The 23,498-nt window shown below is 43.8% G+C and overlaps 1 protein-coding gene across 1 annotated transcript; it reads right to left on the reverse strand.

Moving 5' to 3' along the window:
- Positions 1 to 1,027: 1,027 nt before the first annotated feature.
- Positions 1,028 to 2,722, reverse strand: LOC134528788 (uncharacterized). The gene has a single exon (XM_063362455.1). It carries the CDS (start codon positions 2,720 to 2,722, stop codon positions 1,028 to 1,030), a length of 1,695 nt encoding a protein of 564 aa, XP_063218525.1.
- Positions 2,723 to 23,498: the final 20,776 nt, after the last annotated feature.

Genomic DNA, 23,498 nt, shown 5'->3' on the forward strand with positions numbered 1-23,498 from the left:
GTGAGCTGCGTCTCTGTCCATGTCGGCCACCCAGGCGACTATTAGCCAGGGCCTCGTGTATAGCACCCTAACCGCCCCGTTCCCACACTCCAACGTCCACGACCCGACAACATGGCTGGTGCGTCCAGCAGCCAAGTGAGCTGCGTCTCTATCCATGTCGGCCACCCAGGCGACTATTAGCCATGGCCTCGTGTATAGCGAGCTAACGGACCCGTTCCCACACCCCACCGTCCACGACCAGACAACATGGCCGGTGCGTCCAGCAGCCAAGTGAGCTGCGTCTCTATCCATGTCGGCCACCCAGGCGACTATTAGCCATGGCCTCGTGTATAGCGAGCTAACGGACCCGTTCCCACACTCCACCGTTCACGACCCGACAACATGGCCGGTGCGTCCAGCGGCCAAGTGAACTGCGTCTCTGTTCATGTCGGCCACCCAGGCGACTATTAGCCTGGGCCTCGTGTATAGCGTGCTAACAGCCCCGTTCCCACACACCACCGTCCACGACCCGACAACATGGCCGGTGCGTCCAGCCGCCAAGTGAGCTGCGTCTCTGTTCATGTCGGCCACCCAGGCGTCTATTAGCCTGGGCCTCGTGTAAAGCGCCCTAACCGCCCCGTTCCCACACTCCACCGTCCACGACCCGACAACATGGCCGGTGCGTCCGGCAGCCAAGTGAGCTGCGTCTCTGTTCATGTCGGCCACCCAGGCGACTATTAGCCTGGGCCTTGTGTAAAGCGTGCTAACGGCCCCGTTCCCACACTCCACCGTCCACGACCCGACAACATGGCTGGTGCGTCCAGCAGCCAAGTAAGCTGCGTCTCTGTCCATGTCAGCCACCCAGGCGTCTATTAGTCAGGGTCTCGTGTATAGCGCCCTAATAGCTCCGTTCCCACACTCCACCGTCCACGACCCGACAACATGGCCGGTGCGTCCAGCAGCCAAGTGAGTGGCTTCTCTGTTCATGTTGGCCACCCAGGCGTCTATTAGCCAGGGCCTCGTGTATAGCGCCCTAACCACTCCGTTCTCACACTCCACCGTCCACGACCCGACGAACATGGCCGGTGCGTCCAGCAGCCAAGTGAGCTGCGTCTCTATCCATGTCGGCCACCCAGGCGACTATTAGCCAGGGCCTCGTGTATAGCGTGCTAACGGCCCCGTTCCCACACTCCACCGTCCACGACCCGACAACATGGCCGGTGCGTCCAGCAGCCAAGTGAGCTGCGTCTCTATCCATGTCGGCCACCCAGGCGACTATTAGCCTGGGCCTCGTGTATAGCGCCCTAAGAGCCCCGTTCCCACACACCACCGTCCACGACCCGACAACATGGCCGGTGCGTCCAGCAGCCAAGTGAGCTGCGTCTCTGTCCATTTCGGCCACCCAGGCGACTATTAGCCAGGGCCTCGTGTATAGCGTGCTAACAGCCCCGTTCCCACACTCCACCGTCCACGACCCGACAACATGGCCGGTGCGTCCAGCAGCCAAGTGAGCTGCGTCTCTGTCCATGTCGGCCACCCAGGCGACTATTAGCCAGGGCCTCGTGTATAGCGCCCTAACCGCCCCGTTCCCACACTCCACCGTCCACGACCCGACAACATGGCCGGTGCGTCCAGCAGCCAAGTGAGCTGCGTCTCTGTCCATGTCGGCCACCCAGGCGACTATTAGCCATGGCCTCGTGTATAGCGCCCTAACCGCCCCGTTCCCACACTCCACCGTCCACGACCCGACAACATGGCCGGTGCGTCCAGCAGCCAAGTGAGCTGCGTCTCTGTCCATGTCGGCCACCCAGGCGACTATTAGCCATGGCCTCGTGTATAGCGAGCTAACGGACCCGTTCCCACACCCCACCGTCCACGACCCGACAACATGGCCGGTGCGTCCAGCAGCCAAGTGAGCTGCGTCTCTGTCCATGTCGGCCACCCAGGCGACTATTAGCCAGGGCCTCGTGTATAGCGCCCTAACCGCCCCGTTCCCACACTTTACTGTCCACGACCCGACAACTTGGCCGGTGCATCCAGCAGCCAAGTGAGCTGCGTCTCTGTCCATGTCGGCCACCCAGGCGACTATTAGCCTGGGCCTCGTGTATAGCGCCCTAACCGCCCCGTTCTTACACTCCACCGTCCACGACCCGACAACATGACCGGTGCGTCCAGCAGCCAAGTGAGCTGCGTCTCTGTCCATGTCGGCCACCCAGGCGTCTATTAGACTGTGCCTCGTGTATAGCGCCCTAACCGCCCCGTTCCCACACTCCACCGTCCACGACCCGACAACATGGCCGGTGCGTCCAGCAGCCAAGTGAGCTGCGTCTCTGTCCATGTCGGCCACCCAGGCGACTATTAGCCATGGCCTCGTGTATAGCGAGCTAACGGACCCGTTCCCACACCCCACCGTCCACGACCCGACAACATGGCCGGTGCGTCCAGCAGCCAAGTGAGCTGCGTCTCTGTCCATGTCGGCCACCCAGGCGACTATTAGCCAGGGCCTCGTGTATAGCGCCCTAACCGCCCCGTTCTTACACTCCACGGTCCACGACCCGACAACATGACCGGTGCGTCCAGCAGCCAAGTGAGCTGCGTCTCTGTCCATGTCGGCCACCCAGGCGTCTATTAGACTGTGCCTCGTGTATAGCGCCCTAACCGCCCCGTTCCCACACTCCACCGTCCACGACCCGACAACATGGCCGGTGCGTCCAGCAGCCAAGTGAGCTGCGTCTCTGTCCATGTCGGCCACCCAGGTGTCTATTAGAATGTGACTTCCCAAGCTCTGGTGTTTTTTGCGTTGGCCGGTTGAGATTATTTGTCAGTCTGCCCCCAGGCAAATAATGTAAGATTATTTTGCACTATATTACTTTCAATCTTCGGCCATTATGGAGGCGTTTGCTGCTGAATGAAACTGGGCAGTTCCACTTGTGACTTTGGAACATTCCAGTTTTTTAGTTGATTGCAGTGAAGATGTTATGGCCGAGTAGATGTGGTTGACTCTTGTTGTTGGACCATAGTTGTTATGACTCCCTCTGTCATTCAGATGCGAAACTTCCATGTGCATGCCGAATTCATGTTCCACGGCGAGAAGCGACCAATAAGACGGAAGGCGGTTCCCACAACTTGAAACGGCCAATCAGACGACAGAGTGCGACATTTTGGTTCTGGTCTTTTCACACGTACTGCAGGTAAAACATTAAAGCAAAGCAAATGTTTACGAGGCGTGTCAGGAAAGTAAGTACCATTTAGACATTAAAAAAAATCTTATCAAAAAAAGTTTTAGTGTAATTTTTGGTTGACTACATATCTACGTCACATGTTCACATAGTAGCTTTTCAGTTCCAAGCATTTTTCGCAATGCTCTACAGTTTATTTAACCCCTCTGCAAATAAGTTCGCTTATATGCAATGTTTCACCCCACATTTCATTACAAATTACTTGTGACCATACAGTTTTAATGTATTAATGTTTTTAATTTTAATTTTATTTTTCACCTAGAAATTTTTTAAGTTGTAACTGGATATTTTAAAGTGTTTTATACTAGCTAGTGCCCAGTATGCTTTGCAATGCCTCTTCAATTTTTTTTTTCTTTGAAGTATGTACACATATACAAAGCATCTCTCTATCTATCCCTCTGTAATTCTATATCTCGCTATGTATATCTCTATATCTCTCCCTATATATATCTATATAAATTTACATGTATCTCTCTCTATCTCTTTATCGAGCTATCTCACTATATGTCTCTCTATATATGTCTATATTCCATCTATATCTCTCTCTTGCATCTCTATACCTATATCTCTTTAGTTCTGTATATCTGTATAGATGTCTCTCTATACCAATGAAAATATTAAATTAGTATGTTTTTACCTATTAATATATTTTATCCGTCTTTTAAACTGACACAGACGTGACATATGTATATACAAACAAGTGCGTGTGGTATTGGAATGTTGTGTCAAAATTTCAAAGCAATCGGTGAAGAGCTTTTGGAGATTTAAAATTTTAAATGAACGAACATTAACATTTATACTCATGTAGATGGTCAGGCAACACCGAAGAAGTCAAAAGTGCGGTAGCACACCCGTAAGAAAGCAAGCTAATTAACGAGGCCGGCGCCCAGCCATAAGCTACCCGCAACTGTGGCACAGAAAGACTGTGTTAGGCGATGGGGAGATGGAAGAAGGATAGCAGAAGAGAGGCAAAGAGGACTTAGGGTCGAGAGCTGGCGTGCAGAGAGATCGCCCACACCAGCCAAGACACTGTCCGCCCACAAGCTCCCGAGAACCGCGAGGCATGCAGTCACGTGATGAGCGAGCGCCAATGGGACCACAATGTGTTTGGAGACACGCTGACTTCACAAAGTCTTAACGTAGCAAACTGACACGTATTTACATGTAAGTGCAGATGCTGTAGGTCAGGTTGGCAGAGTGGTAGCGTACATCGTGCCTTTGACACTGGTCGACAAGATTCCTCTGCTCACGCCAACCTTGTGCTGGCATGCGTGAGTGCGCTGCAGGCCTGGCTGGTGTCACAGGTCAGGTTAGGCAGAGTGGTAGCGTACCTCTGTGCCTTTGACACTGGTCAACAAGCTTCCTCTGTTCACGCCAACCTTGTGCTGGCATGCGTGAGTGCGCTGCAGGCCCGGCTGGGGTCACAGGTCAGGTTAGGCAGAGTGGTAGCGTACCTCTGTGCCTTTGACACTGGTCGACAAGCTTCCTCTGTTCACGCCAACCTTGTGCTGGCATGCGTGAGTGCGCTGCAGGCCTGGCTGGGGTCACAGGTCAGGTTAGGCAGAGTGGTAGCGTACCTCTGTGCCTTTGACACTGGTCAACAAGCTTCCTCTGTTCACGCCAACCTTGTGCTGGCATGCGTGAGTGCGCTGCAGGCCTGGCTGGGGTCACAGGTCAGGTTAGGCAGAGTGGTAGCGTACCTCTGTGCCTTTGACACTGGTCAACAAGCTTCCTCTGTTCACGCCAACCTTGTGCTGGCATGCGTGAGTGCGCTGCAGGCCTGGCTGGGGTCACAGGTCAGGTTAGGCAGAGTGGTAGCGTACCTCTGTGCCTTTGACACTGGTCAACAAGCTTCCTCTGTTCACGCCAACCTTGTGCTGGCATGCGTGAGTGCGCTGCAGGCCTGGCTGGGGTCACAGGTCAGGTTAGGCAGAGTGGTAGCGTACCACTGTGCCTTTGACACTGGTCAACAAGCTTCCTCTGTTCACGCCAACCTTGTGCTGGCATGCGTGAGTGCGCTGCAGGCCTGGCTGGGGTCACAGGTCAGGTTAGGCAGATTGGTAGCGTACCTCTGTGCCTTTGACACTGGTCAACAAGCTTCCTCTGTTCACGCCAACCTTGTGCTGGCATGCGTGAGTGCGCTGCAGGCCTGGCTGGGGTCACAGGTCAGGTTAGGCAGAGTGGTAGCGTACCACTGTGCCTTTGACACTGGTCAACAAGCTTCCTCTGTTCACGCCAACCTTGTGCTGGCATGCGTGAGTGCGCTGCAGGCCTGGCTGGGGTCACGGGTCAGGTTAGGCAGAGTGGTAGCGTACCTCTGTGCCTTTGACACTGGTCAACAAGCTTCCTCTGTTCACGCCAACCTTGTGCTGGCATGCGTGAGTGCGCTGCAGGCCTGGCTGGGGTCACGGGTCAGGTTAGGCAGAGTGGTAGCGTACCTCTGTGCCTTTGACACTGGTCAACAAGCTTCCTCTGTTCACGCCAACCTTGTGCTGGCATGCGTGAGTGCGCTGCAGGCCTGGCTGGGGTCACGGGTCAGGTTAGGCAGAGTGGTAGCGTACCTCTGTGCCTTTGACACTGGTCAACAAGCTTCCTCTGTTCACGCCAACCTTGTGCTGGCATGCGTGAGTGCGCTGCAGGCCTGGCTGGGGTCACGGGTCAGGTGGGCAGAGGGGAGGTGGACCTCTTGACTTGACCCCTGGTCGTCGGGCCTGCTACCTGTACACCCCTCGCGCGTGGCGTGGGCGGACTGGTCCCAGTGAAGGACACCTGTTTGCGTCTCCAGGCGCGCAGAAGAGTGTGGACCACCGAAACCAGACCACTCGTTGGTCCACCCGCCTGCGCTCGAAATGCTGTGCAGATATACATAATTGACATTGTATCACAGATTATTGTTACAGACCACTCAACTTGAGGATGAATCTCACGATAGGCTTAAGTTAAAACACGCATACATTTGTTCTGAATCTGCTATTGGCTCACAGGAAATCGTGACGACCCTAGGCCAGTCAGAAAACCTCAAGCAAGTGTGAATCAATTCACAACATTCCCGTTTAGACGTCTTAGAATTTAGTAGCATGCAAAAATTACGTTTTCACTGGGTGTGTTAATTATTGTGAAATCTAGCCTAGAAATAATCAACCCCGGGATTTTTTTCCTTTATCTCGAGGAAATATTCTTTTTTTTATGTCTAGGCAATAAGAATGTTTTTAATGTAAGTACTCATGTACGGCCATGGTTTGTCATAACAGTAAAAAAAAAACTTTGGCGCGAAATTTTTTAACGAAACTCAGTTGTCGATGTTGGTTGTGATTCTGTCAAGTTCAAGTTCATCCAAGATGGCCGCCGTGATGTCAGGATAAAAAATGGCGGGCGTAAAAAAAAGTTTAAAAAAAATGGTCCGCCGTGACGTCACAATGGCTGTTGACATTGTACCATCCGGACCGTTGATAATGTATCAGGATGAACCAATATAACTATACTACTTAAGTCAGTAAGTCAGTGATGAGAAGAGACCTGTAAAATTTGCGATTTATGCACTAGTGCAATTTACATCTGCTGATTGGTTACCGACTCGTAACACCTGTCGACTGGAATGATCGTGATTCGCTAATTCTTCTGTTTAAATATTTTTCATTGGCCCAGAGTCCTTCAGATAAACTGTGGCCCCCAATCACTGAAGCAAAATAATGTCAAAAGTATTCGGACTCTATCCTATCGCGAAATGAATCCGCGAATTTCACAGGTCTCTAGTGATGAGTAGAGACCTACAAAATTCGCGGTTTCGATGGCCTTCAGGATAGACTGCACATACCCCTGTACACTCGGGCAAATAACGCAAGTTCATCGGCTGCCGACTAGTAAGTCGTCTCAGCTGGTTCGTCTGTGATTCGATCATTCTTTGGTTGAGGGTTTATAACTGGTTGAGATTCGTCCAGATGAACAGTAAGCCAATAGCAAAATTATCTAAGAGGTATATGTGTTTGAATTCTAACCTATCACCGAATGAATCCGCGAATTTTGCAGGTCTCTAGTGATGAGTGTTTTTTTTTTTTTTTGTTATTTATAATTTCTTTGTGGAATGACACACAGAGTTGCTCAGTGTGTCTGGAACCTCCTAGGGGGAGGGGAGTAGGGGTTCTTCCGCCACGCTCCAACGCGGACGCCGGTGCGTTGTTCCGGGAAACGCCACAAACCGTCGCTCGGAGCGTTAAAGCGTTTACGGGTTGCGCGCGTGACGTCAGCTCGGGCGCCAGGTATTCTTGTGTTGGAGCAGGGGGAGGGGGTGGAGAGGACACGTGACTGCGGCGAGCTCGCTGCGTGCCGGCCATGGCAAGCAGTGGCGAGCCACTCAGGGTGGGTGGCCGCCCGACCACACTGCCCTTCCCAGACGTTCGGGTGAAGCAGCAGACAACCACCGCCTCGTCTGGATACCACCATGACTAGAGCCACGGAATTTTCGCGCATTCATTTAATCGCAAGCTAGAATGCAAACCTCCACACTGTCGCACTGTGTTCATGATTGGACCGCAGTCATCTGGACACGCCCCTCTACGACCGTGAGCCAACGATGCCCAGCTAGGAGAGAAGTGAGCGAATCAGGTAGTGCCAAATAACAAGGATAAAAATGTTCTCGCTAAGAAATCAACCAATGGGAAAGTAAACATGGGTCGAGCACACCTATAACTTTGAATTCTATCCTGAGGCCAGAGGAATCCGCGAATTTTCCGGGACTCTAACCATGACCTAACTCGCGGGCCGTATTCCAGAACGCGTTCAAACCGCTTCCCAGTGGGGTAACCAATCGGCAACAGTTTTAACGAACCGAGCCCTGTGCGAGGCAAGAAACTGGTCTCAACGCACTCTAGCGGTCGTTGAGCAACACAATTGTTATGACCAAAAATACCGTCGCACAAAAAAAAAAAATAGTACCTACCGCTTTCTGTTTTTCTCAAGTACGATTTAAGTTGCGATTATTTCTTGTCGTAGCCAATAAAGTGTGCAAAGTGTATTCCAGCATAGTTTAGCTCCTATAGAGTTTCCGATATTCACGAAATTGAATATGTACGAGTTTGTGGCATCAGACGCGGGTCCGCCAACTGGACGAGATCAACGAAATAATGAGCTGTGCGCATGCGCGGAAATTAGGTACCAGATCGCAAATGGATGTGACACCAAAATCTTTTTCCTAAAAAAGGTTGGGGGTGGCGAGGGAATGGGGGGGGGGGAACTGGTCGTGTACCGTCGTAGGGGGCGCGGAAGACTACCATAATGACAGTATTCCGCCTGGCCTCTTGAAAAAGGCGGAAATTTACCATAACGGAAAACTTCCATAATTTCAAATGACGAGACGGAATTCTGTCATACTTTCTTATACACGCCATGGAAAGAATACAGCGGCATTTCTCTCGATGTAGTGTATAGAATACTCGGCAGGTAGCGCTGTCAACCCTCTGTTTCTCCGGTTAACTTTAAAGCTTACAGATAGCGCTTCTGACGGTGATAGTTGCAATAACAAATAATTTCCAGATCGTGGACGAGAAGAAAGAAATGTTTCCAAAAATGTATTATAGGGAGCAGCACTGTATTCTTATTACGACGATTTAAAAAAAAAAATACATATGGTAGTTTTCCATTATGGTACTTTTCCTCCTGTTTTGACGAAGGCGACGGAAAAGTACCATAATGGAAGACTGCCATAAAAATAATGGACCAAGGGGAATTCTGCCAACATTTCTTATACAATCCACGTAATGAGGAAAACGGCCTTACTCATAAAATCATAATGTAACTAGCTTCATAGAAATTACATTATTGCACACTGGAATAATTGAAGTAATAATTATTATATAGAACTACCTTTAGACTAATAAAAAAATAAGTGAAGAGCTTGCACTGTCGATGGTAAAGTTATTTTGAAATAAATGTTAGATATTAAAACAGTAAGTTTAGTTAAAATATGTGTGTGCTCTCAAGCATGAAGTTATTGTGTAACATTTTATTTATTTGGGTTTAAAACCACAGAAAAGTTAACCTTGCTATATCACTTAGGCTTTTTTTTTTTTTTTTTTTTTGGTTTTACCGTTCTTAATATGCGCAGCTAATACTGGAAAGCTATTCAAACAACTGTTTGCAAATAGGCATTTCAAAATGCTAAATTAAGTACTAAATCAATGAAAGTGTTGGAGATGTCAAATTAGAAAATACATTTAATACTGACATCTCCGGAATTTTGGATAATGAGTGTACTGACCCTAAATCGACTAAGAATTTATATGACACAAGTTTAGTGATTTTTTTTACTTATTTAGAAATATTCACATTATTTGAATACAACTATATTTTATTGGAACTTGCAGTACTCCTGAGTACAGAATGCTTGGTAATATCTTACCTCAGGGTCAAGAAGGAGCATAAATGTTTTATTTCATACAATGAAACCCTCACAACTTAATTAAATCATCGGGATTATTAAACATGAACTTCTTTGAGTACACAAATACAGAAAGTTTTTATTTAATATTAGTGCATATCGATTGAAATCGCCTTTTAATTAATTGTAATTTTAATTGTAACAAAAATTTGGAATTTGGTGTTTTTATTTTGGATGTGTAATATATCAGAGTGTAATAGTATAAAACATGTATTATTATTTAACTGTTACAGTATCAAAAGTTCATTTCATGCGTGTGCGACGCTAGATCGGTTGACAAGGGTTGACTGCAGGCTGGGGTCTGCTTGCAGTGCCCTGTAGATCTGCAAGAGACGTGGACGCCCTGTAGAGTTGCAAGAGCAGTGGACGCTCTGTAGAGCTGCAAAAGCAATGGACGCCATGTAGCAGTGGACGCCCTGTAGAGCCGCAAGAGTAGTGGACGCCCTGTAGAGCTGCAAGAGCAGTGGACGCCCTGTAGAGCTGCAAGAGCAGTGGTCGCACTGTAGAGCTGCAAGAGCAGTCGACGCTCTGTAGAGCTGCAAAAGCAATGGACGCCATGTAGCAGTGGACGCCCTGTAGAGCTGCAAGAGCCGTGGACGCCCTGTAGAGCCGCAAGAGCAGTGGACGCCCTGTAGAGCTGCAAGAGCAGTGGACGCCCTGTAGAGCTGCAAGAGCAGTGGTCGCACTCTAGAGCTGCAAGAGCAGTGGACGCCCTGTAGAGCTGCAAGAGCAGTGGACGCCCTGTAGAGCTGCAAGAGCAGTGGACGCCCTGTAGAGCTGCAAGAGCAGTGGTCGCCCTGTAGAACTGCAAGAGCAGTGGACGCCCTGTAGAGCGGCAAGAGCAGTGGTCGCCCTGTAGAGCTGCAAGAGCAGTGGACGCCCTGTAGAGCTGCAATAGCAGTGGGCGCCCTGTAGAGCTGCAAGAGCCGTGGACGCCCTGTAGAGCCGCAAGAGCAGTGGACGCCCTGTAGAGCTGCAAGAGCAGTGGACGCCCTGTAGAGCTGCAAGAGCAGTGGTCGCCCTGTAGAACTGCAAGAGCAGTGGACGCCCTGTAGAGCTGCAAGAGCCGTGGACGCCCTGTAGAGCCGCAAGAGCAGTGGACGCCCTGTAGAGCTGCAAGAGCAGTGGACGCCCTGTAGAGCTGCAAGAGCCGTGGACGCCCTGTAGAGCCGCAAGAGCAGTGGACGCCCTGTAGAGCTGCAAGAGCAGTGAACGCCCTGTAGAGCTGCAAGAGCAGTGGTCGCACTCTAGAGCTGCAAGAGCAGTGGACGCCCTGTAGAGCTGCAAGAGCAGTGGACGCCCTGTAGAGCTGCAAGAGCAGTGGACGTCCTGTAGAGCTGCAAGACCAGTGGACGCCCTGTAGAGCTGCAAAAGCAGTGGACGCTCTGTAGAGCTGCAAGACCAGTGGACGCCCTGTAGAGCTGCAATAGCAGTGGACGCCCTATAGCAGTGGACGCCCTGTAGCATTGGACGCCCTGTAGAGCTGCAAGAGCAGTGGACGCCCTGTAGAGCTACAAGAGCAGTTGACGTCCTGTAGAGCTGCAAGAGCAGTGGACGCCCTGTAGAGCTGCAAGTGCTGTGGACGCCCTGTAGAGCTGCAAGAGCAGTGGACGCCCTGAAGAGCTGCAAGAGCAGTGGACGCCCTGTAGAGCTGCAAGAGCAGTGGTCGCCCTGTAGAACTGCAAGAGCAGTGGACGCCCTGTAGATTTGCAAGAGCAGTGGATGCCCTGTAGATCTGCAAGAGTTGTGGTCACCCTGTAGAGCTGCAAGAGCAGTGGTCGCCCTGTAGAGCTGCAAGAGCAGTGGACGCTCTGTAGAGATGCAAGAGCAGTGGACGCCCTGTAGAGATGCAAGAGCAGTGGATGCCCTGTAGAGCTGCAAGAGCAGTGGACGCCGTGTAGAGCTGCAAGAGCAAGGACGCCCTGTAGAGCTGCAAGAGCAGTGGTCGCCGTGTAGAGCTGCAAGAGCAAGGACGCCCTGTAGAACTGCAAGAGCAGTGGACGCCCTGTAGATTTGCAAGAGCAGTGGATGCCCTGTAGATCTGCAAGAGTTGTGGTCACCCTGTAGAGCTGCAAGAGCAGTGGTCGCCCTGTAGAGCTGCAAGAGCAGTGGTCGCCCTGTAGAGATGCAAGAGCAGTGGATGCCCTGTAGATCTGCAAGAGTTGTGGTCACCCTGTAGAGCTGCAAGAGCAGTGGTCGCCCTGTAGAGCTGCAAGAGCAGTGGTCGCCCTGTAGAGATGCAAGAGCAGTGGTCGCCCTGTAGAGATGCAAGAGCAGTGGTCGCCCTGTAGAGCTGCAAGAGCAGTGGGCGCCCTATAGAGATGCAAGAGCAGTGGACGTCCTGTAGATCTGCAAGAGCAGTGGACTTCTTGCACCGGCCGGAAGCGTCGGTGGCACCCTGCGTCACTCTACTTCCGCCTTGTCAGCGGCACGTGACCGGAGCTGACGTCACCACGGCAGCCCCTGATTGGCCAGGCATCAGGTGGAGCGTTAGCCGTCAGCCGCCGCGGGCTGGTCCTTCTGGCTTCGCTCTGACTGTTCGCCTGATCAGGCAACACCAACTGCATTGTGGCCTCATGTTCCGTGTGCCAGAACCCAGCATCGAACCAAGGGCCCGCTTAAGAGACCCAGCCCGCGGATTGCTCCCCACAGATCTCGTTGTCAAATGGAGTTTTTGTGTAGATATCTGTGAAAAAGATGATACTGAGTTACCTCTAAGGTTTTGTCAAAATCTGTTTCTTCGGCGGGATCGCGGTGATCGACTCGAACCCACGTGCTGCTGAGGGCAATGCCATGAATAAAGATGTGGGAGGAAATCAATGAGTGAGATTCGGTAAATAAAACGGGTTTGAATCCCAGTGTAAGCTGTTTCAGTCGTACTGCCTGTCCTGTGCTCTAATTGCCAGGGTTTGTAGATTTATTACACAGAGAGTGTGGATCAGCCTTGTAGGATAGCGTACGGTTGTCTTTTTTTTTTTTAATTTGGTTTTCGGAGTCGTAATTACTGGGCTTGCAAAATCTGATGATGATGGTGATGATGATGATCATCGGGGGTGGCGTGCGGCGTGCGGGATTGAGAAGCCCAGCCACTACTTTAAAGTGCCACATATTTTTTTTTTAGACGTGAATACAGTAGTATAGGAAAGTATTTCCTGCGCCAGGATCAGGATGTGGTTGTGGTGTCGGTGTCCGCCATCTTGGATTTGTGACGTCACGGCGGCAACAATTCCTCAAAATTCCTCAAAAATGAATCAAAATGACTCAAAATTTCCCGTTTTAAGAAAAAATTTCCCGTTTTCGAGGGAAAAAATTTCCGTTTCGAGAGAAAATTTCCCGTTTTATTCCGTAAAAATCCCAGCGGCTAGAAATGTCCTAGAAGAGGCTTAAGCATCCTTAACTCAAGCCTCAGTTAAGCCTCTATCAGGACTTGACCTTGACCTTTGACCTTGACCTTGACCCCGGCGGCCATTTTGTATCCGCCATATTTGATGACGTAATTTTGATTTTCTCGGACATTCCGGCGATGTGTTTTCCGCCATTTTGAAAGATAACGTCACCGTTGCAGTTTCCGTTACGGTCGCCATCTTTAACTTTTTTATTTATTATCCGATTTTAATGAAAATTTTTTAAAATTTATAAAAAAATTCACTTAATAAAGTTAAATAAAGTTTTAATAAAAAACAAACATTTACGACACGGAGCTCAAGGTCCTTGGTTCGAACCCGACGAGGTCAAAAAAAATTAAAAATGGTGACAGGCTCCTTCTCCCCGTGGTGGCTGCTGACAGACTGACCCCGACACTTATGTCAAAGTATATATCGTCACCTAGTATGACGTAATGGTCGCCATCTTGTTTTCGATGTTGGAAGCCATCATCATTGTATCGTCGGCTAGAGTGCGCTGACGCCATGTTAGTTTAATTCATACCCGCTAGAGTGCAGTAATCATTTATTACTAATGTGCCCGCCATCTTGAAATTCGGTCGCCATCTTGAAATCATGTAATAATGTAGCTAGAAAAGCGGGAAAAAATCCAAAATTCATTAAATAAATCACTCATTAACTTACATATTGATTCGATCGATTCCTGTACTCGGTTCGATACCCGATCGATGCAATAATGTTTAATTTTATGTAAAAAATAATAATTTCAATAAACCATGTTCAACATTCGTAAAGAGACTTTAAATCATCTACTACCATCATCCTATCAGACATCAAGACCACCATATTGGAAATTCGTAATTGTAATGCTAGAGATTCGGGAAAAAGTTCAAAATTCATTAAATAAATTTGTAATCCATATAATGATTGATTGGATCGACTTAGGTCCTTGGTTCGATCCCTGGCCGATACAAAACAACTTTAATTAAAAAAATACTAAAAAAGCGTTAGGTTTGAGAAAATAAAAACACCACAAGTTCTTTTAAAAAAATTTTATTACATAAATTCAATACACTACTACAAGTACAAAAAAAAAACACTGACAAATTACTAAAGCCTTCTGGATTCCTCGATTCAAGCAGTCTTCTTATTGTACAGACTAAGCCTTTTACATGACTTTAAATGTCTATACGATCCGTTCATCACCACAGCCAGAGACGGACTGAAGTACATAGCACTTATATAGTCTCATTAGCCGGTACAACACATGAGTCAAATCAATAACCATGTTCATTATACGTCTCGGAGCATTTTTTATAAAGACAATGTAAGCTATCGAGACGTGAAATTAGTTTATTGCACTTATTGCACTGAAATTGTATTCTTTGAACATTATTAGAACAACCGCTTCTTTCATGTCTGCGAGCATTTGAGGTGATAGTAAATGATGCACCACAGTATTTGCACTGATGCGAAGTACGCTCTTCATTAATTGAAGTATTCAATGCTGATGAAACTTCAGCTGATGGTGGAACAGCACATATCGAAGTCTCCTCCAGTGTTGTCAGAGGCGTTGCCAACGGGATCTGCTCCAACATCGTCGGCGCCGACGTCATGGTTCCCGTAGTCGATGGTACATCCTCCATCGAGTACGACGTTAAAGACGGTAAAGATGCCATCGAAGTCTCAAGAACAGTCAATTACACGACTTATGCACCAGAGGAACAAACTAGGTGATCCGTACACCGTCGACGGCAGTAACAAACTGAGCGTCCTGCTGTCTAGGACTCGCTTATATACATGCACCGTATGGAATAATACGCTAGTCAAATCAAGAACAATTTACTAAAATACTAGAGTCAAAACAACATTAAAAAAATAGAAGCACCATCAAAAAAAAAAAGCACTTTTGGAAGCACATTCAAAAAAGGAAAAACAATAGGAAGCACCGACTACGAAAAGGCAGCACATTTGGAAGCACCGTCATCGAAAAGGCAGCACATTTGGAAGCACCGACTACGAAAAGGCAGCACATTTGGCAGCACCGACAACGAAAAGGCAGCACATTTGGAAGCACCGACTACGAAAAGGCAGCACATTTGGAAGCACCGACTACGAAAAGGCAGCACATTTGGAAGCACCGACTACGAAAAGGCAGCACATTTGACAGCACCGACTACGAAAAGGCAGCACATTTGGAAGCACCGACACCGAAAAGGCAGCACATTTGGAAGCACCGACAACGAAAAGGCAGCACATTTGGAAGCACCGACTACGAAAAGGCAGCACATTTGGCAGCACCGACAACGAAAAGGCAGCACATTTGGAAGCACCGACAACGAAAAGGCAGCACATTTGGAAGCACCGACTACGAAAAGGCAGCACATTTGGCAGCACCGACTACGAAAAGGCAGCACATTTGGCAGCACCGACAACGAAAAGGCAGCACTTTTGAAAGCACCGACAACGAAAAAGCAGCACATTTGGAAGCACCGACAACGAAAAGGCAGCACATTTGAAAGCAACGACAACGAAAAGGCAGCACATTTGGAAGCACCATCATCGAAAAGGCAGCACATTTAAAAGCTCCATCATAAAAAAAAAGACCATTAGGAAGCACAAGTTACGAGATCTAAGTCTTAGTTAGAAATCAGATTACAAGAAATAAAAACATTAATTCTTATAATTTAAATTATTTATTTTATTGCTTTACATTATACAAATGCAAGTAAAACAAGCCATTATTGTATGTAGCCAGCATTCCTCAGTTCCTTGAGTATAAAGGATATTTCTTTGATGCACGAATAGTTTCCTGCACAAATCGAACCATGTAGAAGTCTTAGCCGGTCAACCAATATGTTTGGATCTTTCCATGATGTGTAATCATTCTCTTCTACCACCATCTTCCTTGCACCTTTATAATAAATATTATGATCTTTAGTGTCTTCCGTTTTACCACCAACCTCAGGGTAACTTTCATGTTTGAGACGGTGATCATCACAAGCTTGATCAGATTTATTTAATATATCACGTCGTTTCCACCGTTTCGGTCTCAGGACACCGTCACATTCTTCGATCTTGGCAGCTTTAGGTGCTTCATCATAGTCTATGTCTTTGTCAACAGCCTCAGAGTCACTGTAACAATCATCGTAGAAGGAATCGTCTTCACACAATTTACCGTAATAATTCGATGTTGATGATGTTGAAGTGTCTTTATCGTCTTCATGCTTCCTTTTTAGGAGTCCATCATTTTTACAAAGTAGGAAAGATCTACTTGAATTCGGCTGGAATATATTCTCACTTTTCACGTTAAGGATTCTTCCATTGTCTTCATTCTTCCGTAAATCATCAACCTCCTTCAATTTAAGTTCTTTGTCGAGATCGGAAGAGCCAAGAAAATTATTGTCGTAATGCAGATCACTCTTCCTTAGGCTAGTAGATTCATCGTTGTCCTCTAGCTTGTACGCAGTCTTGGCGCTACAAGTTCTGCCATGTCTTTTTATCATGGGGAGGAAACTGGAATAGGAATTCGTTGCACAGGCTTTTTTTTTATGATGGACCCTTTTTTTTGTTAGTTCGTCATTCGCCATGATACAGGTGACCGCGCTTAATGCAATATCACACAATCACACTTAAGACTTCAACAAGTATAGCATAGCTACTTGTACTTGTAACGAAGTTTCTACATCAATTTTTAAAATTATTCAGTATTATAATAAAAATAATTTGCTTTGAAAATACTCCGCTAAAATAAGTAGGATATTTATTTGACTCGCAAGGGTTGACTTGCTGGCGCCATGTTGTGTTTAGTGGTAAACAACAACTTGCATCTGGTAAATTAGAAATCATTTTAAAATATTTGGTTAGCAAGAAAACGTGAAAAGATAAAAATGTCTGGACGATATGCCTATGAGCGAAAATGTGCAGTAAGATGCTGTCGTTCAAAACCAGAAGAGCAAAGATTTGTTTCTAATGAGTTTAGTGAATATTTTTATAAAATAGTGCATAACCAACTCCGTGTTCATCAGATTATTAATAATAATGTGTACAATACAGCCTCCATTTCTGGCACAACCTATACATCGTCTTCTATTTTCATATTTCCTGTAACTAAACTAAAATTGAGTTATTGTCAGTAGTTCATAAATCAAAAGGTAAACGTTCATCAGGTTTAGATGCTGTACCTGATTTTATTATTAAAGACTGGTATTGATTATATAGTTGACCCATTGTTATATCTTTATAATGAATCTTTTATGCAAGGTTATTTTCCTACCTTATGGAAGTGTTCAAAAGTTATTCCCTTGCATAAAAAAGGTCTTTGTGACGCCTGTCAGAATTACAGTCCAATATCTCTTCTGTCCTCATTCTCAAAAATATTATAATTATTAATGTTTAATAGATTAATGTCATTTTTTGAGAAAAATAACATTTTAGTGGGCAGTCAACATGGATTCAGGCGTTGTAAATCGACGATAACTGCACATTATGAATTTATCGGCATTATAACTATGGACCTACACAGAAGGAATCATCCTGTTGGGCTATTTTGTGACCTAAGTAAGGCTTGTGATAGTGTTAACCATAAAATATTAATTAAAAAGTTAAGCACATGGTGTAAGAGATACAGTGCTTAATTGGTTAACATCTCACTTGACTCAGCATTTACAAGTAGTCGTAGTACAACATATAGATCCCTTAACCAACATAAAATATAATGTTCATTCAGATAGGCAAAACATATCTGTTGGTGTTCCTCAGGGTTCTGTACTAGGACCTTTGCTTTTTCTTATATACGTTAACGATTTGCCTAAAAATGTTGTATTATATGCTGACGACACTAATATATCTATACATGGAGATAACCCTTTAAGTTTAATTGCAAATATAAATATTTTAACTAGGGACATCATATATTGGTTTAAGGCTAATGAATTAATTCTTAATAACACAAAAACAACGTGGCTGCATTTTAAACTTAATAACTTATACAATTTGCAAGACCCAACTGTATCGATTAATGGTTATAATATATCTCAATCAAATTCAACCAAAATACTAGGTAAATATATTGAGAAGAACCCTAATTGGAAATCTCATATTGCTCATTTAACTAAAAAAATGAGCTCAATATTATTTGCTATGAGAACATTTTCAAAATGGACTAATATAAATGCTTTAAAAATTAATTACTTTGGTTATGTTGAACCTCACGATATGGAATAATATTTTTGGGTAATTCCACGGACTCATCTAAAATTGTTCAAATACAGAAAATATTTGTACGTATAATAATGCATGTAAATAATCGTACCTCATGCAGACAACTTTTCAAAAGCTTAGGTGTCTTAACATTACCATCGTTATACATTTATGAATTACATATATTTGCTCATTCACAATTGAATGAACTGCAGAATTTCAATTTACATAATTATTCGACTAGATCAAAAAATAATTTTCATATATTACAACTTCGTACAAAATGTTTTGCAAATAGTCCGAGATACTCTGCTATATGTTTTTATAATAAACTTCCACCACATTTTTAATCAGAAAACCAACTTTGTGTATTAAAAAAAAAAAAATACTGAAAGATTTGCTGTTGGAATTCAGATTTTATTCTATTAATTATATTATGGAAGCAAAACTATGCTAAAAATGTATTATTATTATTATATAATGTACATTATTTGTTTTTTACTATTTAATTATTTACGTTTATGTGTATATGATTGTACTTAAATGTGTATTCATAATGTTTAATATTCTTGACGAGTCCTATACTACATGTACAATATAATTGTATATTTTTGTAGTCGACTTGGACATTTTAAAAAATAAATAAATAAAATAATAACTTTTCTTCTTCTCGCCGCTGAATAGTGTAAACATTTCTTCATATATTGGTTGATTTTTTGCTCATCATGATATTTAATGTATAAAATTCACTTGTCCAATATATTTGTAGAAAATTGTACTCTGAAATGATCTGGCGAATGTAATAAACTAATTAGTAGAGTAAATTATGTTGTTTGACTCAGGTAAACTAGTAATACATATAAATAGCCTATTCAGGTTACCTTTGCATGAAATATATTCTGCATTTGAAAATAATCTGGCCCAAGTAGGTCATACCCTGACTTTGGAGCTTTCAGTATACCCTGTGACAGTTATGGCACTACAGCACCACAAAAGTGAGTGGGTGAAACCCTAACAACTGGAAAAATTACCTTGGTACATATTTACACTATTATACAGCATTAATTTGTTGTAACAGTGTTGTTTTTGATTGTTGAAATATAATTTTAACATTAATTTTGTAAATATAGGAAAACAAGACAACTATATTTACAAATTTTATTGGCACCAGTAAACATGGGTTTAGGTTTTGTGTCTTGAGAACAGTGAACCTTTTAATTTGTTATCTTGAATGAAATTTAAATATATTGGTATAACATGTCTGAAGGTACATTTTTTTATTTACAGCAAATTCATATTCCTCTTTCCTTTTTTCAGAAAGTATGGCACATAAATAAGACATTCATTAATTCATTCATTGAAATAGGTTTCATATCAAACATCAGAGTGATCATGGTTAACTGTTTTTGCCAACTTTTGGACAGTTGTTTTGACAGCTTGATCTACTAGGGCTCCCAGAAGCCAGATTTTTGCAAAACAGAGTACACAGCATTATTGATCCGTCTGGATAAATGTATGCTCATGAATTAGGCAAAAACTGCTATATTTAATTATTCTGCTTTAGTTTTATACATTCTGATTAAAAACCTGAATAGTTCAACAAATATTAACAGTGTTGATTATGGGTCAATGTTAGCCTACATTATATCCCAACCTTCAAGATGCTTCTTATTCTGCAAAAAAATATTCTGAGAAGTGGCGACTGGCAATGCAGTGCAACAGCGCAATTTCACTGAGTAGTTAGTAAAGTATAAACATGTTCTCGCTTCTCAATATGTTAATGTATAGTCTGTATGGCTATACTGCTGCTCCGCCTGAAAGATAGTTTACCTACCTAGCTACTGCTGCCTTGTGAGGACCTGCCAAGCAGGGGTTTGGTCGGGCTTGCAGTGTGCAGAAAGATGTCATGGTCTGTAGGAATGCCACATAGTTTGTGGTGAAACTCTCCCTCCCACCTCCTTGCGAAGCCAGCTGTATTCGCTGGCCAACATTTAAGGCCCATTCTATAAGTGAGAATCTATTACAAAATGCAATTTTGTACTATTTGTGTACCATGTAATTCAGCATTTTGAGGTAATATGTTATTAATGTTTAACTGTGTATAAAACCACTGAAGGGGAGGGGGGGGGGTTGAAACTGTAAAACCAGTTGTGGTAAAATTGGTTTTAATGGTAACAAAGTAGGATTTAGTCAGGCCTACAGGAGAAAAAAAACTTTAGTAACGAACATGATAACTAGATTCATTTCATAACAGAACATTCCTGACCTATGTGTTAAAAAGTGTAATTAAATGTATTCACACCTGGGTTAGAGGCCTGTATGTTTTTAAAATATAGGTACGTTTTATACATGCGCATGGTAACTTAAACCAAACAAAATGCTCACGAAAGTGATTCCATTCTGGCAATATATTTATTATGGTTAACATGACAATGTCGGGGTTTCATATGGTACAAACCAGATAATATCAGGCACCTTAACAAGAATATTAGCCTTTCTTTGCAATTTAAAGCTTAAAGAAGGTTAGGTATTTAACGGGTGTAACTTTTAGAAATAAACATGCAGAGATTCAATAGGTCCGAGTTACGCCTGTTTCGATTTAGTACATAATGATTTGCCGAGAAAATTCATTACAAGTGTTTTATAAGGCAATATCAAAGTAATTGACCAATTTAGTTTAGAAAATAATATAAAGTAACATCCTTTGTGAAGAATGTATTGCTTCTCTGCATCTTTGTTTACAAACAAATCGTTAATTTTCTGTATGGCGGGAAAAGCAAGCACGTGGCAGCTAAAAAAAGGGCACCTAATGAGCATGCGCCGCACGCTCGTTAGTTCAGGTTTTCCACGACACACATGGTATCGCTGCGGTCGCTCCATAGCAGTCTGCTTATTGTGACACGCATTTAACATGGAAGTTACCACTCTTTCCGTAGGAGTAATGCTCGTTGCTTTTTATGCTCTCTCTCCGCGTAAACGACTTGCTACATCAAACACAACTTATCATATTGCGCAGTGGATTTTTAACACAGTCATTCTTCTCGTGTTGTCTTTTATTCTTTCTCAAGATAAACTCTTTACTGCAAAACTTACACCTATGTTCTTTCGATACAGCGTCAGATCCCAAATCGGAATTCATATTAGTTACTGAGACTAATGCCAGATACCAATTGAGTGTTTTAAATTAGATCCAATACTTAAATAGAAATTTTTTCATATTTCATCAGCGAGAATTAATATATCTCATGCAAAAGTACTTTATGCACGTAGTTCTGCTTTTCAACAAGAGATGTTGCCACATGTTGCTTGCAGGTAAATAATATTTAGTTCTTTTATGCGGGATGCGGGATGCTCACTAACGATCGCAAAAGAAGGATGGCTTCGCTAGACTCCAAGGAAAAGGAAGTTCGTCTTGCATGTTGATGCTCCACAGATGTCTCATGGCGTAATATTAATTTGACTGAGTAATGATATTTGTTAATTCCACCTGATAAAAATATTGCAAGTTTTGATTTAGTAGCAGAAATTATCGAATTAAATGTAACACCAATTAAAACGACATGTCTCATTAGACCAAAAAAAATCCATGCAGAGAGCGGTTTCTCAGAATAGTCAGAAACACTTGAAGAAACAACAGGAATGATTGCAAGACACGGAAAAAACCATCAAAATATTGACAAGAATAATCAGGAGCACACGGAGAAAACCATCATAATATTGGCAAGAATAATCAGGAGCACACGGAGAAAACCATCATAATATTGACCAGATTAATCAGAAGTACTCGGAGAAAACCACCACATGTTTTCTTTGATATCATAAAATTACAGGAAAAATCTTTTAAAAATAAAAATAAATTAATAAAAAATAAAAAAAATAAAAAAAATGCATAAATTTCTGGCTTGTACAAGAACTCTATCTTTGCTCAACAATGATAAGTTTACAAGCTAGCAGAAACAGTTTATGCATTTTTTTTTATTTTTTATTTTTTATTTTTTATTTTTTTATTAATTTATTTTTATTTTTAAAAAATTTTTCCTGTAATTTTAAATCAAAGAAAACATGTGGTGGTTTTCTCCGAGTACTTCTGATTAATCTGGTCAATATTATGATGGTTTTCTCCGTGTGCTCCTGATTATTCTTGCCAATATTATGATGGTTTTCTCCGTGTGCTCCTGATTATTCTTGTCAATATTTTGATGGTTTTTTCCGTGTTCTTGCAATCATTCCTGTGGTTTCTTCAAGTGTTTCTGATTATTCTGAGAAACCGCTCTCTGCATGGTTTTTTTTTGGTCTAATGAGACATGTCGTTTTAATTGGTGTTACATTTAATTCGATAATTTCTGCTACTAAATCAAAACTTGCAATATTTTTATCAGGTGGAATTAACAAATATCATTACTCAGTCAAATTAATATTACGCCATGAGACATCTGTGGAGCACCAACATGCAAGACGAACTTCCTTTTCCTTGGAGTCTAGCGAAGCCATCCTTCTTTTGCGATCGTTAGTGAGCATCCCGCATCCCGCATAAAAGAACTAAATATTATTTACCTGCAAGCAACATGTGGCGACATCTCTTGTTGAAAAGCAGAACTACGTGAATAAAGTACTTTTGCATGAGATATATTAATTCTCGCTGATGAAATATGAAAAAATTTCTATTTAAGTATTGGATCTAATTTAAAACACTCAATTGGTATCTGGCATTAGTCTCATTAACTAATATGAATTCCGATTTTGGATCTTACGCTGTATCGAAAGAACATAGGTGTAAGTTTTGCAGTAAAGAGTTTATCTTGAGAAAGAATAAAAGACAACACGAGAAGAATGACTGTGTTAAAAATCCACTGCGCAATATGATAAGTTGTGTTCGATGTAGCAAGTCGTTTACGCGGAGAGAGAGCATAAAAAGACATGGCAGAACTTGTAGCGCCAAGACTGCGTACAAGCTAGAGGACAACGATGAATCTACTAGCCTAAGGAAGAGTGATCTGCATTACGACAATAATTTTCTTGGCTCTTCCGATCTCGACAAAGAACTTAAATTGAAGGAGGTTGATGATTTACGGAAGAATGAAGACAATGGAAGAATCCTTAACGTGAAAAGTGAGAATATATTCCAGCCGAATTCAAGTACTTTGTAAAAATGATGGACTCCTAAAAAGGAAGCCTGAAGACGATGAAGACTCTTCAACATCATCAACATCGAATTATTACGGTAAATTGTGTGAAGACGATTCCTTCTACGGTGATTGTTAC

This window comes from Bacillus rossius, chromosome 2, assembly GCF_032445375.1.
Source record: "Bacillus rossius redtenbacheri isolate Brsri chromosome 2, Brsri_v3, whole genome shotgun sequence".
NCBI lineage: Eukaryota > Metazoa > Arthropoda > Insecta > Phasmatodea > Bacillidae > Bacillus > Bacillus rossius.

Bases quoted from the DNA above. Each gene is read 5' to 3' on its own strand.
- LOC134528788 (XM_063362455.1), bottom strand. From the start codon at position 2,722: ATGGACAGAGACGCAGCTCACTTGGCTGCTGGACGCACCGGCCATGTT.